General features: G+C 33.4%; 1 protein-coding gene across 4 annotated transcripts in view; it reads right to left on the bottom strand.

Moving 5' to 3' along the window:
- The window catches only part of RALYL (RALY RNA binding protein like), a 376,618-nt gene that overhangs the window by 186,430 nt on the left and 172,197 nt on the right, over positions 1–17,991 (bottom strand). For all 4 annotated transcript variants that reach the window (XM_053989333.1, XM_053989327.1, XM_053989351.1 and 1 more), the window contains one exon: positions 2,617–2,895. In XM_053989333.1, the coding sequence (XP_053845308.1) occupies positions 2,617–2,872 (256 nt within the window). In that variant the 5' untranslated portion in view covers positions 2,873–2,895. The remainder of the gene's footprint in view (positions 1–2,616; positions 2,896–17,991) is intronic.

Raw genomic sequence — 17,991 nt, 5'->3', positions numbered from 1 at the left:
CCATAAACACATCAGTAGGAACTTCAGTGTTGATGGATGAGACCAACAGGCCAATAATAATGACCCACAGAAAGCTGGCAAGACTGAGGGTAATACCAATGTTTTAGATTTGTACATCTAATTTGAGGAATTTGCTAAACAAAATGCTTTGTTATATACCTACTGAGCCTAATCTTTTGTGGCTCCACCTCAGAAGAAACATTTAAACAGGATACTTAGTGAACTGTGTAGCACTCTAAAAAGCTATAAGAATTTACAGGTTCCATTTTAAATTTCAGATATGTGAATGGTTTCTGACTCATGGATAAAGCTGCATCATTTTGAGTGGCATTAGTCCATAAAAGGCAGGAGCTAATGTAAACGGTTCAGTTGACTATACCATGAAAGAGCTAATGTACATTATTAACACAACCTAAATGAAGTTATGCTTTCTTTTGTGTGTATAGTAGTATCAGGCATATACCATGGGATAATCTTTTTCAAATATTCCTTTGTTCAAATAGCTTTCTTTATCTGGCTATCATCCACCCCTCATATTACTAATTTATTCTAATTCAATTTAGTAAAAAATTCAGCTATGTTAAACAAGTTTATTTGTTCATCTGTAACGGGATTTTCTTGTCCTTTTCCATAACTTGACTGTTGACATAAATTCATTAGTTTATTTATTTCAGAATGCAAATCTCTCAGGACAGAGAAAAAAGTAATTTTCATCAAGAAGTTTCAGAATAATTGACTATTTGTGCCTAAGAAGTTCTGGGTCAAAATCCAAGTAAATTTTCTCAGTCATCTACTCATTAATGTGTGGTAACTGTTAATGTCTACTGCCAATTCAAATAATTCATAGAAACAATTTCTTTAGCAAGAGGTACCACTTTTACAAAATCATTATTTTTGTCAAACCATACTGATAGCAACTGCATTTCACATATAAAAAAGAGCAAATTAGGAAGAGAAAAAAGAAAATCCCACCTTGCTTATTCTTTATATTCCTTGATATATTAGGAACTGAGGCATGAATATGCCATCAGGAGAATGTGCAGAAAAATCAAAGTATTTTAAGACTAAACAGTTGAAACTTAATATTGGGTAAACGATTCCTGTTATTATTAAAGTATTCAAACAATTCAAGTTATTATTGGTCACTTAATTTCCTTTGCAACAAATTCACTTCACTGCTACAGAAAGCACAAAAGTACACAGAGCAGTGCAAGGGCATTTCCTTGTACAAAATGCTTGGCATATTACAGATGCCACAAGAAATACTTAAAGAGTCTAGCAACAGTAATCATAGTAATAACAGATCTATTGCCTTAGGAAAACACAGTTTAAAAAATCTGGTCAGACCAGTGTGCAAGAAGCTGTAAGTAATGCACTGATGGCATTACATGGCCTATTGCTTGGAGAACACCGCTCCAGGAAACGTCTTCTAATAATGCCATCCCACAGACTGACTTTTCTGCCTTGCTTTTGTCACTTGAGTTCTTTTATTTCACTCATCTATATGACTTTTCCTAATGAAGTTTGAAAGCAATCTCCCCTTGAATACAATTTAAGTTATTTAATCTGTTTTTCTCTCGAACCCAAAAGGTAGGAGCTGTAAAACTTAAAATTAGTGTTCAACAGCTATGATAAAAGAACAACCCATCTAACACAAATGCTTCAGTTTCTACAAACAATCAGAAAAATAGATTCCCCAGCCTGCAACACTGAAAATGAACAAGCCATATCCATTCTTTATGGCTTGTTACAGTAAAACACTAGCTACACTTCACCTTTTCCTGACATAGCCATTACACACTTGGGGTTGGATATAAGAAATACAGCTCAGAGCTGTAGTGAAAGACTTCTGAATCCTACCAAACATCTTGCTGTACTGCACATTACTACTGTATATGCATGACGGGTAAGTCTAGTAATGGACTCCAGAGCTTATCACTGACAGACTACATAGGTAATTAAAAATAGCTTCCAGAGGTAAAAGTTGCATTACATAACAATTAGATTTTACTTAAACATTCATGACAAAGCACTAGAAGAGAAAACTATTACTTTTTTTTCTTTTATTTGGAATTCAGATGAACAATGTTTACAGTATTATGTGGGAAAAGTGAAATCTTAGTTTTTAATAATAGACTTCTCTAAATAACAGTGTTACAGTTTGATTTGGTATGATTTCAAGGACAAATAAAAAATATTCTGTTTCTTCTGTATAAAATCTGACACATCATTGGGCTGGGTATCATTTTAGATTCATTACATGAAAGATAACCTCATCTATTAGACGAACCCTGTTATACTAGACTAAATTTCCTAACTAGACTCTATGAAAAAATAGTAATTTTTTCTTCACAAGAGTAATCATATTCACTACAGTGGAATTTCAAATAAGTATAAAGTTTTCAGAAGTGATCTATTTGATAAATAAGCAGTTAGGTATGTTAACTAGGTAACATACCATACATTAAACACCCTGTCAGTTCCAAAATCCTGAAAATATGCTGAGGTAGAACATCAGCAAAACAATCTCACTAGTCCTGCAGGCACCAGTGGCAGATGATATTTCAAATAGAAAGGGAAGAGAAAGCAGTATTTTAATTATTAACAAATCCTTACCTAGTGGCTGCCCTGCGATGATCCTGGCATTCTCTCCTGCCACCGCGGCCCTGGCGTGCCTCTCGCTCATGTACTGTACGAAGGCATAACCTTTGTGCACCGAGCAGCCCACGATCTTCCCGTACTTTGCAAAGATTTCTTCAATGTCACCTTTTTTGACAATAGCTGTGTTCAGATTACCAATGAAGACTCTGGAGTTGATGGACTTTGGGTCATTCTTATTGGTGACATTGCTGGTCTGTGTTTTGCCAGTCATGGTTGGATCACTTGCCTTTAAACCTTAAATAAAGAACAAAGAGAATTATATTTCTAAGCATACAGTTACCCTGACTTTGGATGATTTTTTCAGCAATAATTCACTTTTAATTTTTCACTTTGGGTGAATCTTGACTCAGAAGAATCAAACTATCAATAAAATCAACATAGTACATTTTAAAATACTGCTCAAAAGTAAAATTTAAACTTCTTATTTTTATAGATGTGAAATATACCAATACATCACTTAATATAATGCTGTGATAGTGGAGCTTTACTGTAATCATATGTGGATTTCTGCTTAGAAATTCAATATTGACTTTTTAAGTACTTAGCCATCTAGAAACTGCAAAGGAAGAGAATGAATCATTATCTACTGCCAAAGAAATGAACATTCAAGGCCATGTAGAGAGCAAACTCTTAAAATGAAAAACAACTCTGCTTTTCTTTGGTGTCAGTTAGAGCACATTTCTCACCAGTTAAATATTGCTGTGAGGTGTGCAAGGCAGGTAACATACAATTCTTTACTGCAATCAATATGTTTCTATCAGAACAATTTTCCCTGTAAATTCAGTACAAAAAAAGAAGTGAGAAAAGACAACGGCTTATGTTCTGAGAATTAAAAAGTAGAAAAATAAACCACTTTAACTATAGGAACACAGATTTTCTTGCTTCTTTGCCCTTTTATCTGAGGTCACAAGTAGAAATGCATCCTGGTAAATCTCTCATGGGAATAACCACATTATTTCTGGGAAAGATTTGGTAAAAGAAGAAAAAAAACCCAACACTTCTTCTGTTCATCTAGCCTCACCCCTCTGAGGTGCATGTGATTTTCGTAATTTGTATGCAAATTCCACCTGCCAGCAGGTCTCTTATTTATATCAATTTACTTAGATGGAAATGAAATAAAAGAAATTGTCCCACATCTGCACTGGGTTTTCTTTAGCTTTAGTGGACCACAGAAATGTCAAAAATATGCATAGCTTTGAGTAGAGAAAACTTATTTTGTAAGAAAAAGGTCATTTAGGCAGCAGTCAAATATAGGCCATATCTTACAGCCAAGAACTGTGTTACTATTTTTTAACCTGTTCATACTTTTGATTAGATCAGAGTAGCAACTCAGGCAAGAAGAGAATCCAGTTATATACTTTTCATAGTTAAAACTCAGTTCATTCCTCAGAATGACAAGGTATAATAACCTCTATTCCAAACATCTAAATCAGAAGTTTTGTATTTTAAATCAGTAAGTACCAGACATGAAACTAGAAAAGGAACCTTTGTCACTGAACTCCACAGAATACCTGCTGGATAAAACAGCCACAGTCACAGCCATCAGCACTTTGACTGCCTCCATCCCAGAGGATCCAAACCCCACCTTCCAGACAAGAACATACAACAGAGATGTATGGGCAGTCCTCCTAAGTCTCAGCAAACAGCCTGCTTTATTAAATGAATGTATGCAGCAGAGCTGCCAGTCAAATAGCTTTCACTTGATTAACAACTCAGCATGGCAACTTTAGGTTACAGCATTTAGAGAAAGCACTGAATAAAATAAGAAAAAGGGTGTTTTCCTCTAAGTTTATGTATTTTTAAATACATTGTGGAAACATAACATACTGTATACATGCACAAATTTCATCCTGGAAAACCAGGAAAACTGCCTTGAAGGCAAACTTCTGACCTTTATCATAAGACAAATTCAATACTCTATATTTCGAGGTTGCTGTGCAGATTGTGCATGTGTGAAGTCATGTCTGTAAATAGCTAACCTGAATATTGGGAACATTCAAAGGAGTATGCTTAGTACTGTAATATTATCAAGGCAAACCATTTACAAAATGTAAATATAATGCATACTAAGATCCATTTTGACATAAAGTAGACTGCTAATGTTTTCTGATACCCAGTAGTTTCATGTTACACAGGAGTCAAAATGAAAACAACACAGCCATGTTAGCTTAAAGAGCCCTACTGACCCAAACTGAAGAGGTAACACAGCAGAGTAACAAGGTATAAGAGTAACAAAGTATAAGAATAACAAGGTTAGTGCAGTTGCTGATGGACAGGGAACAACCAGTATCCCCTGTGCTGCTGAGTTGCACAGCACTTCAAATACCACTTTATTGGGAAAACTTACCATGGAGAGTATTGTGTTTATTGTGAAGTTTATTGTGAAGTTCCAGGGGAAAAAAAGCTATATCCATTCTTATTAGCATCTTGTTGATACTATGTACATTTATTGAGCAGCTGAAATTATTTTACTAAACACTTCACAGTTTATCACAAGTATGACTGGCTTAGAAAGCAGTAGCCTGATGGGTACACCTGTCTCTTCCACTAAACTGCTGCATGACTCCTCAGTAAGATGCTTTTAGTGCCTCTGTTTCCACTTTTTAATCTTCAGACCAGCATTTTTTTTACTAAGTGCTATGTCTCAATGTTTTTTTATATAACTTCTAACACAACGATGTGACCTCAGTTGGAATGTTTAAGCATGACCAACAGACCATTAAAAAAAATCCATGGGAAAAAAATCTACAGAAAATCTGTCAGAAGTCAAGACTCCCATGAAAATTATATGCAAATAAACACGTCATATATTACCACCAATGTTTTCTACCACACGCATTACCACCACAATGTTTTCTAAACACTCTACTACACTCTGTATTTCCTCTGTTTTTTAGCCATTTAACATGGGATTTGGTGAACTATTGTTATTTCATAAAAATCCTCAGTTCTGCCCAGTTTTTCTATGTACTAATTTAAAAAGACTTTGAATAGGACATTGAATATTTCTCTGTTGTAGTTGTTCTTTGCAATGCAAATTTACAATATTTTTATAACACAAAGAAAAGTAGTTGTCTGGTGAGTTCTCTCATATTCAAATGAGCAGTCAGGAAAACATGCTGCAGAAATTCAAAGGGTGCAAATAATACTAACATGAATGACTGAGATTTGATTGCCTTGGTGGTCACAATACAACTGTGAATATTTAATAAAATTTCAAAGATCTGTGGGATCTTCATTACAATGTGAAAGAATTTATGACAGCTTCTACACCTCACTTTCAATATGTATCTGTGAACATTGAATTATACCCGTATTCTCTGAGCTATCAGTAAAATCAGAAACATTGTATCTCATACAAATTCAGAAATAAATGAAATAGTGAGAGAAACATATCTGAAATAATCTCATTTCCTTGTAGCCTTTAATAAGGTATCTTGCTAATTACCTATTATTGAAATGATCCTTTCTGCTAATAAATACTTCCTATATGCCAAATATATATTTTAAAATATGGTTTACAAATAACATTTAGCTGTCAGTGAACTTCATATTTATTTATTCAGTGCACTTCATTACATACAGCATTGTTCTATGCAGTAGCTGATTTAATTATTCTACCAAGAAGTAACTAGTTTGTCTTGGTATAGTTAAAAAAAAAAGTTATAAATTAGGCTATTTCATAGATCTCTAAAATTCTTTCTTAAGCATTAACATTTCTTAAACATTGACATTTCTATGCCAAACCAGAATGAAAACACATGTTGCTAAAATGAGATTCCTATCATCCTGGACATACAAGTTAAATCAGTAGGTATAAACTGGTTTAAACCGGTCAATTTTAAGTGCAAAAGAGGGGAGTAGAATTTAAGTCTTGGCTTCCTTTACTTTTCCAGCATTTTCTGACACAGTTTGGCTAAGCACCAGCAGGACAATGTGTTTCTTTGTAGCTGTGAAACTGATCATCTTTCCATAAGATGCATATGGAAAGGCACAGCTCCATGTCACAGCTGCTTCCCCTCTGGGGCTGTGCCTGGAACCAAGTGAAGACAACAACCCCTTTCCAGTTGTGCCATGGCCCAGTGCATGGACAACACAAAACTTGAAGCAAAGAGAAAGGGAACAACTTGTCAAACTCTACATTCCAGTAACTCCCAAGCTTTTCTTTTAGGGAGTACGATCAAGGCACGATCATAAAAGTCCTGTTGGACTTCTGCTCCCTGCGCTGCTTTATGCGCTTTCACAATGATTCCTCACACAGTCAAATGCAAAATTTGCCTTTGAACTGACAGTGATTTGGTCAAACTGCAAGAAAAATGTAAATATATATAAAAGTTTGAGGATATAAGGTGAAGGGATTTTGAAAGCAATTCATTGCAGCATTTTCATTGTACAACTGTTTCTTAATTTAAAATACTGAGAGGAACTCATGCCCTCTAAATAAAATTTCTACCAAGTACTGAAATACTGTCTCTGGAAATGTCCTTATGCATTTTCCTATGCTGAATTAACCAACAAGGCTAACCTGTAACAATTCTGTTATAATTAGAAAAATCAGATGAATCTCTTGAGAAGACTAGGAAATATCTATATTAATGACTTGGGTTTTCTCTCTTATTACTTTCTCTCATTTTTATTTTTTCCTAAGATTTATACCTAATTTTGCTTTAAAAAAATTGTCTTCATTGAATTTAGCAATACTTTCAGGAGTTTCTATGTATTTATTCTTTCATGTTGGAGCTGTTTCTTTCCTTTCAACAATAATACTTTTTAACTAAATAGAGAAAAGTCTACATATTTGAATAAGCTAAGTATTACTTGCAGTGTCTTTAGGAAAAAATAGGGTCTACTGAGGAAAAACGGAAATAACAAAATTGAAAATCTTAAAGGAATACAAATCCTGTCAGAAAATTAAATAAAACTGTCTTACGTTTATAGAGATTTAATAGCAAACTTTTATGTATTTATATTTTTTAAAAAGGAAACAGGAAAAAATCACATTCACTTTCATTTCCCTTTTCCAACCCCTCCACCCCCTTCAAAAAAAAAATCATTTTGTGATCGTGTTTAGAGCTGGGCCAGTAAGTAATCAAGAGCCTGTATTAGATTTGTATGATTGCAAAAGAGTAATTCTGTGGAGAAAGATTTTTAAATATTAATATTTCCATCACTGACAGGTTACTCTAAGCACCACTAAATTCCAAATCTTAATTTTTGCTATTTGTTATAAGATGCTTGCACACTGAGATTCATAGTGCACATCTGATTATTGCAAATCCTTCTTAAAAAGATAAAGCCCTTAAGAGACACAGGGTTGAACACTCATATTTATTTCCACAATGAAATCCACAGTAGCAAGTACAGACTGTGAGAAACTAATTGCTGGGATATTTGGAGGCCAAGCTGAACATTCTGGCAAAAAAACCAAACATCATAGTATTGGTCAAAAAGCAGCACTATGTGATGTGATCAGTCTCTGGCCCAAAACACCTTGGGTTTTGCTCTTTTCAGCATTTCCAAGCAATCTCTACCCTTTTACTACCCAGTCTCAGTTAAAAGCTGAACTTTTGTCAATATCAAGGTTCAATTGTTGCTTTAATAGCTGAAATTTTCTGTGATGTGCTGTGTTTGAGCTTAAAGAATCAATAATTATTAAAATTTATATAAAGCAAAAAAGAATAGGCCATAATATATTTTCTCTACTTTTCAATTACCTTTTAGAAACAGTGATAACATTAATATTTTCATAGTGTTGCAGAAAATTTTAAGATGTTTAAGCATTTGAAAGATCCTTCTGTGCATCAAATGTCATACAACATAGATTTATCTTGCATTGGTACTTTATTGGTATTTCATGGAGAAAATTCAATATTCATATTAATTGCTTTAATAAGCAGTCACTAAAAGTATTTTATCTCTGTTAAATCACTACTTGACAAAACCCCTATAAAATTTTTCATATCTGTTGGGAACATGGCTATTGGATATTTGATGATGGCAGTGAGAAATGAGAAGGAGGGAAGAGAGGACAGAAAACTATCAGATAAAATATATTTTGTCTTGGAGAAATTCTTTCTTCCTTATGTTTTAGATTAATTTTTATTGAATTACTATATCTAGGTCACAGAAGTAAAAAAAAAAAAATTATTCATAAGATGCTTAGTTAAATTCGCTTCAAAATATTCTGGGCTTTTCCAGTCATCATTAAAGTCAAAGGATATGCTTCCTCTCTCTCTCTCTCTCTCTCTGTCTTAAAGAGATCCTGCCTTTTAATTAATTAATTAGTTTATTTTTATGTGGTTTAGCTTTTTGCTTCCTTTCAATTACTTTAAAGAAGGGGTTGACACATTGTGTCTGTAACATGGACAATGCTCCCTTCAAGCTGGCATTTCTGGAGCCACATAAATGACAATATGCATCAATATGCCACATCTTATAAAAATGAAAGACTGAAAGATAAAATGATACAGCAGATTTCATTTCATCTTCTGCTGCCACTCTTTTCAAAGAGACAAATACTATCTTCGTGGAAGGTGAATAAAACATATCTACTTCTTAAAAAAAATTAAAATAACTAGAGATTGATAGTAACATACCAACAAAAGCAAGCACTTTCAAGGATATATTTTTTTACATTAGTTATTTAAGCTTTTGGAACACTAAGGGGAAGAAGTGCTCTCTGTCCCAGGAGTAGCTCCACCCACAAGGATTGGAAGGAAAAAGGAAAAGGTCTGTAAAGGTGGATGGAGCTGCAACTTTTTATCCTGCACTAACTCATGTTGCTGGAACCTTCTCCCACCCAAATGGGCTGGAGGAAATGGAACCTGTCAGCACAGAAAATGGGTATTTTCCCTCCTATTCACATGCTCTTTGTTCTCAGGATGTAGAAAATAATCCTGTAAAGCTTAGAAAATAACCCTGTAAAGAAATACATTTCTCTAGTAAAATATTTGATGAGCACTCAGGTATGGACCTCTTTCCTGCATCATATTTAAACTTTATAAAATACAAGGATTTATTTATATACTGTCAAGATGCAACTCTGGTGGCTAGGATAAAAAGTAATCATGATAGCACATACCAGTATAATTGTGCAAACAATACAGTGAAATCAGGAGAAAATAAATAAAAACCACAAGAATTATTTAGAATTTGAAGTGGAGTTTCAAATGGAGTAAAGGTAATGCATTTTTTAACTGTATAATTTCTTACAGAGATACACACTTCAAGGGAATACTGAAGAGATTTGGACATGGAAGTCACTTAGCAGATTCCATAATGGGACCTATGCTACTGTCCTGCAGATAATACTTCATGTTTCAAAATGTCTCTAGGAGACAAAGCACAATTTGGACATTTTTGATACTAATTAGTAAATTAATTAACAATTTCAATTAGTAATTAAAATAATGTGTTACTTTTGATACTTTTCTTTAGCATGTCTTCTTCGGATCTATGTGCCAGACACATCTATCGAGGAAATGATAATGGAAACTTTTTGTACTGGGATGCATCGCTTTTATGTCCTGTCAGACAGGTTCTTGGAGAAGGAAATGAACAAATTTGGGGTCTTTTGTTTGTTTTTTTAAACAAAAGGTTAACTTCCCTTGACTTCCAAAATTTGGACCAGATCTATTTGTAGCCAGCTATCTCATGTCTTTTAAGTCATCATTTATCATTTATACAGCAACCTATTTTAATCTTCTCTAATCACTCATTCCTGCTGAGTTTTTTATAATTTTTAAAGCATTTCTGACTTTCTATGGTGATCTAAATCTGCTTTCAGTCTTCAGTTTTGAGTGCAGTGGCAGTAAAATCTTCAGGACTGCTGTCTTTCTCTTCACTTGGTGACTTTGTGATACTATGGATCACCTAAAAACATCTTAGCTATATTTGCTGTCCTATGTTATTTCCAGCTAATCTTGTGCTCAGTAGAAATGTTTGGTGTCATTTGGCACCAGTCCTCCCTCTGTGTTTGTGCTTTCTCTTCAGCTTCATATCACAGTGAGGATTAAATGAGCCTTGGCAAGTAAGACAGTCTCCTACTATTATTTTTTATATTTCTAACCTTTCTAATAAACGCCATCAATTTTCTCTGCCCTCAAGGGAGTTTACAGTCACAATGTACAACATCTTCTAAAATTTTAATTAATGAATTGTTTTAATGATTTAGAATCTAAAGCTATTATTTAAAACTAGCTGTAATAAGGATACCAATGTCATGGTTGGATGCTTCCCCAACACCACAGATCTTATTTCAATCCTTCTCTGTTATGTACTAAGCTGTTTTTGGGACACATGACATTAAATGTAGCAAGGCTAATAGGAATAAATTTTCCAAATTATTCTTAAGGGAAGAAGATAACTTTGGAAAGGTTGTAATGCATTTTTAAAGTAAAATCTGATATTTACTGCTCATGGAAATGCTATAATCATCTCATAAGTAGACTAATTTTGTGCTATTGAAGTATCTGGCAAAACTTTTGGTAGCATTATTTTGACTAGCATTTTGCTTCCTTATGGTTCCTCTATTATTTTATAAGAGTTTGAAATTGGATTTGAGGAATGTCATGGTCTAGGCTGTTAAATACCAAACAAAAAGTCAAGAGCTTCCAAATTGTAATCCTAGCTCTGGTACAGACTTGATAAGAGACTTTGTGCAAGTCACTTAATATTTCCACCTTGTCCTCTTTCTTCAGAAACTGGCAATAATACTGACGATATTCCAGCTCAGTGGGTTGTTGCATGAATGAAATTTAAAAATGCAAAACACCAGAAAAATGCTGCAGCTGTAGTAAGTGTAATAGAAAATATACGATTTAATTGAAAACATAAGAGTTTGTTTTGAGGATTAGTGGTATTCTTGTTTTTCTGATTTTTGTATGCTTCTAAGTATTTTCTATTAATGGGTATTTCTTATGTTTTATCCCCCATATTAGTTGATCAAAATAATTATTTGATCTTTCATAATTGTGAGAGGTATTTAAGAATACTTGAATTTCACAATCAGAGTCAAATTGGAATCCCATTTTCTGTGTATTCACTCCATAATGGCCCTCTCACAATCATGTCTTGGAGATTTATGCCAGATGACCACACTGTGCATCTAACTTACAGGAAGATAAGCTATTACGGACAACAAAGTAATTCTGACATTTGACTCTGCCAGTAACTTTCCCAGCATTATGCAGTAAATCACTGACATATTGTGCTTTTGGTTCTTCCATTTCATTCTTTTACCCTGTTTATTCAGCCTGGCTAGATTTTTGTAGTGGTCAGGTGTAAACTGCATCTTTAAAATAAAAGCACATCTGCAGACAACATCTGGTAGGCTGCCACATCCCTGCACAACCTTGCTTTTATAATTTGGCCTGTAGAGCATATCCTGAGTCAGGAACCCAAGGTAATATGCTACCATTCACCACAAAACAGCTGAATGCTTTTTTAGTCTATCTACAAAGTCTGTTCTGTCTTTTCACACCTAAATCTCATATGCATATATCAAAGTTTAAAATTACAAAGGTAGTCAAGAAACAAGAAATCTCTCTCCACTGAGGATATACAAAACATCTGGTATTTATTTCCTTGATAAACTTTAGAGTTCATTGTGTGACATGAATGTGAAAATGTGATTTTGAAATGCAAAATATGAAAATGGGATTTTCTATGTGGGATAATGAGAATTTCCATCATCTATACATATAATATGCAGAAAGGAAAACTCATAGAAAATATGAATACGTATCCAATGATAATTTTGTTAGAGTTTTAAGTCTTGTATTTGGATCTGATTCAGCTCTTTTTTCCATCACAATCATGCAACCATGTGCAAAGTTCTTATAAACTAGCTCCATAGACGCTCAGCATTTCATAAAAACAAATGCAAAGCTATCTGTGAAACAATTTTTCTTCTATCACCTGAACATGAAATTTAATTTCACTTTGGTTTCTGAAACTTATAAGCAAACTAATGTTCTGAAGAAGTGTTTTAAAGATTTTGTGGCTTGACATATATAGAATGTTTAAGCCTGCCCCAATGCATGCATTAACACGTCTAGCCTACAGATTATTTCAGTAATTTTCCTCTGTTGTGAATATTAAGGACACAATATCCAATTGCAGTACCTTTTTCAGTGTTTTAACAGATAGTTCAATATTTAGGACAATGGAAAGTTTCTTTGGATTGTCTATTGCTGAAAATTAGAATTTGCAGTCTTGGTCTCCTGAGTCTGTGCCTTGGCTTTTTTAGCAAACATGGTTGCATGGCTGCTTCATGCTCTTAGCTCTGTATCTCCCTTCCTAGATTACCTTCAAGAACATTTGACATTTACTTTTTAATTAAATCTATGTGAATATTAATGCCAAAGCCTTAGTAGGTACTTTTAATTAAAAAAAAAAATTTTTTTTTGTTTGTTTATCAGTTACATGCTAAGACATGGAAATTAAATGAAAATTAGTATAACAATATTTTCATTGCTACTGAGAGATCACAAAGCCTGCAGTTCCTATGCTGTGCCCCACAGCATATAAAATTTCAGCTAGATAACTGCTGAAATGAGTTAGAAGCAATGTGTTCCAATACTGTGTATCATTGAGAATCCTTGAAATTCTATTTTAACTTTTCTTTCTAAAATAAATTGTATATACACACAAAAAGTCTTATCTGCTACCTCTTTAACTTTTTGCAAAAAGCCATATAAAAATTGTATGAGAAGCTTTTTTTCCAATATTTCTAGAGTTTTGTAGTCTCAGCAATAACTTTCTGCTGCAGCAAGTAGATACAAGTAAGATTTTAATTTAGTTTGGCATAATAGCAATTCTTAGTGAAGCTATGATTTTACTCTAGCACACATCTGATGCCCAAACAATGATCATAGTCCCTACTCAGCTAATTATTTTATTTATTTTATGCTCTTTTAGAGACTTGTTTAAACAAACACCATAGAGTAGGAATATGCCGAAGATGGTTCCCTAAAAAGATTACCCAAACATCAATCAGCCAGATTAAGGTGGACTTTTTCATGTAAAACAACTCAGCTGTTGGTGTAGCTTTTCTAGTAAAATAGTTGAGCAAACTGTGATTTTCCAGGACAGTTTCTAATTATTTTATTTCAGCAGGTAACTCAGCTTCTGAGATCCAAATCTGTGTTCATTTAAAGGTTCTATAATTTAGTGCTGGCTGCATAATCCTGGGCTAGGTAAATACTTGGCAAAGAGCTCAGAAAATAAATCAATTTCTATTTGGATATAAGTGGAAACGTCATGCTCTTTTCTTGTACTGAATTCTTGTATTATAAATGTCATCACCATACCTCTGTAACACCTGTCTCATATATTCTCTGCTTCTCCCCATGTTTCAGTCCATTCACACTGTTTCTTACTCGAGTCCACTTTATTTTTTCCATGCCACCCCATCCTTCCTGCCGATTTTCTTCCTCCTTGAACCTGAAGGAGGAACACTGGTATGTAGGTTGTCACACAGCTTTTATATCTGATTTTTTCTCTCTTAATGTGCTTCATAAAAAAGAATCAGGGGTCTTTCAGTTGCATAACATTTTTAAAGACTGCAAAAGAATTATTCTAGTAGCACTGATCATGCAGGACATTGTTTTTTTCCTTTGTTTTCACACTGTATGTACATATGGGAAGGACCATAAACAAGGAAAATATTTCCACTAAATTTTCAAATTGCAAAGTGGATTACGATTTATTTTTAAGGCAAAAAATGCAAGTCTGGAAAGAAAATTCTTAGAAACCTCAGTAGCAATCATAAAAATCCAAAATGTTTAACATAAATATAATTAATTTTATCTCTCCTGTATCACAGAAGATTGGAAAATTTTGAGTATAAAGAAACCTCCCTATGAATCTTACATTTAAATAATTTATATTATTGATTATACTTGATCTCCAGCATCATGCTGTAGAGCTGTAAAATATCTGATAGGAGTGCAGTAAAAGCTGATTAGAGAAAATAACTTAGAATGAATAATTTATCTCTCAAACTTTCTACCCTGTAAAGATTTTTCTATAGCTCATGCTGTCATAATACCTAGTCTCTAGTCTAATGGATTATATTATTAGAAGGATTCATTATAAAAGTAACTCTGCTTAAAGCTACAGTATAGTTTTCATTGATTTAATTGGGACAGAAATAGGTATCAATTGAAACAAGATGTGTTTTGCTACTGTTTCTATAGTATCTCCTTGAAGTGAATCTGAACAGGTGCACATCAATTTTTGATATTCAACAGTTTACAATGAGTTAGGATTTTTTCTTGTAAATATAGATCATTTGTGAACAGCTATTTTGTAGTACTTGCATTTCAACATTAAATATTTTAAATATTCTTTAATTTTATCTAGTTTACATAGATTTAATTTTATATAGTATGTTCAACGTTGTAATTTGCAATTTGTAATGGACTCAGTGTGTTTCTGCCACCAAATTTGCTTAGGGAGCTCGCAAATAAACCTTCAAAAAAACTCACACCAATGATACTTGTCTACTCTAAGCTGAAATATAAAAAGACCAAAGCAGTAGGCAAAGCTAATTATGAGTGTGCATGAAATCTATGGAAGAATGTTGCTTGCATTTTTTCACTTGGCTTAAGTGATCATCTTTGGCAGCTCAAATTGATTATTTTCAGTCTGTATTATCTTATCATCACAACTAATTAAAAGACACGTGATGCTACATGCATTTAACTTGGTCTTGTCAACAAATATTAATTATTTTAGGACTAAAATATACCCAGCAGGGAATACACTTGTCTTTTAACATACAAGTCTCAGTTCCACAATCACCTTACATACAACAGTCCTGGATTTTCAATAGTATTTTTAGTTATTCTAATGTGACTATTCATTCTTATAGTCAATTTGGGGAAAAAAAGAGCAAAACAACAACAAAAAGATTCTTACTAAACAGCAGCTTATTGCTTTTCAAAAGCGTATAACTCCTTTGATAGCAACACAACATCATTTCCTAGTTATCTCATTTGTGTAACTGATGAGAACTGCTAAATAAGGAAGAGTGAGCTGGAGTCGAGTAACATAAATGTCATCATCTTTGTGTCATTTAAACCAGACTTTTCTTATTTTTTTACCCATGCTTGCCAATTTATGTAAGAATTGCTTCTACAATTATCTGAATTATTTGTATATTTACAGCAAAAAGGTATTGATTCAATACTTTTTACTGTTCTACTGTTATATTCTTCATTGTAGAAAGGAGCTAGAATCCTTAAGAGAAAGATGTTTGAGGAAATGATTGTTAGTCCTTTATTTCTTTCACTTGAATCAGTATGTCACTTTCACCCTTATCTTTGATATTTATATAAGGAAACTAAGTACTATAATTTTCTATAAAAGTACCTTCACAATGGAAAAGTTTGTCATGACTAGGAGAAAGATCTGCATGAAATTTTCCCACAGAAGTATTTCTTTCTCAAAAGTGATTTCCTTAGATGTTTCTGGTAGTTTTTATTGAGCTATTTCTTTTCTGTCAACTCCTCTAAAGTGTGTCATAAAAAAGAGTGTAAGGAAATGCATTTAAGAAAGAGTCGAAAATTGCAGTGATCTCTGGTTTTTATATATTGGTAATCTGAAGATAGCAATTTACTATTTGGTGCATTTTTCTCTTTTCTGAATATTTGGAAAGTCCTTGAAACAACCCACCCATTCTGAAAGACTAAAGTTCTTTCAGAAACTGAGATCTTTGTCCAAGATGAATTAGGAGTTCTGTGTGCACACATCTTTGCAACAGGAACAAATTATGTAGATCTACACTATTTGTTGTTTTCTTCCCACAGCAGTATACTAGAGATCTGTGAAATGCTTGACTAATTTCGAAGGTAAGGTATAGACTGTAGCATCTAAGGACAATAAAGATGTCTGACAGAATAAAAACCTTGTTCTCCTGTTGTTTGTTGCTGTATGATCTATAAATCCTCAGTCAGGTAGCTTACATATTTGGACTGCTTGACATGAGTATGAAGGGGTACCTTAGTCTATATGAAATTATGAGTAATACAGGCAGTCTTCTTGCAAAAGCAAATATTTGAAACTTGGCATGAGTAACATTTGCTTTGCAAAGCATAAATAATCAGACAGGTTTCTTCACAGTTCTCTGTACTAAGACAATCCCTTCAAGGAGTTCCATAGAAAAATGGGAAAACACCTAACATAAAGTTGTTAATCTATTCAAACTTTTGAAGGTGGAATTTGTTATGAAATACACAGTGAACTTTTTCATAAAGCATCAGTGACAAAAGTATGCCATATATGTAATAAAATTCTTCTCCTGGTTCATGATGTTAGTGCTACCATAAATACTTTCACAGATTTTGCCTTCATCCTACACTTCAGTAAGTAAAGAATGAAGAAAGATATCCACAGAGGCATAATTTTCTATAATCAAAGCTTTGTCCAAAGATAGAAAAGCATATTTCCATGCCATCTATCTAAACACCTATCTAGCTAACTTTTCAGAAAGATTTTGGGACTCTTTTTTTCTATCTTTGTGCTAGAAATTCACTAAATGTTTAAGGTGAATAGCAGAAAAATTCTGCTGGGAATCTGAAAATATCAACATTTTCTCAGGCAACTCAGCTGTAAGGATTACTGAGAAACTGCTACAAGCTCAGTTAATGATACCAATGCACATTTCTCTCTTTATGTTTATGAAGTATGCACAATTTAAAGGGTATACTATAAAAATGTTGAATGCCAAAGTGTTGTTTAAAATTTTTTTCCAGCTAGTAACATCTAAAGAATCTTTAGACAATAACAATTTGCAAATAGAGGCATATTTTTAATTAATCTGAAACTACAGAATCACAAAATGACATAAAAGATGCTGTAGAATGCCTGTTTCACCTCTTAACAGAATCTGCTTGAGGAAAAAGCTGTGGAGAGTAGATTGCTGATTAAATTTAAAAAATGAAAATGTTCAGATCAATTTAAATCAAAAATACTTTCCTACTCTAAAGCCATAGCAACAACTAGAAGGATGTTTGGATACTGTTTTGGATAAAAGCTAGAAGACACAGTAAGACAGGAAGACAGATATTTTAAAACATAAGTATATAGTAGAATTCAGTGCAATTTTGGAAGTGTCCATTTAAAATGCTTTGACTTTTATTCTCTCTCCATTTTTCACTTTGAAAGAACATGATAAATTTGACATAAAATTAAGTGCATCTACTTGAAAATTTTGCAGTTTTTCAATGATTATTCCTCATGTGCCAAGTGGCATCACCTCAAAAACATTAACAACTTTGCTTTCACAATCTCTCCTGGTGGGACGGATGTTTTATATCTCAGCAT

Source organism: Vidua macroura, chromosome 1 (assembly GCF_024509145.1).
Source record: "Vidua macroura isolate BioBank_ID:100142 chromosome 1, ASM2450914v1, whole genome shotgun sequence".
In the NCBI taxonomy this organism is placed as follows: Eukaryota; Metazoa; Chordata; class Aves; order Passeriformes; family Viduidae; genus Vidua; species Vidua macroura.
The sequence above is the reverse complement of the archived record's forward strand: the minus strand, read 5'-3'. Positions and strand labels throughout refer to the sequence as shown.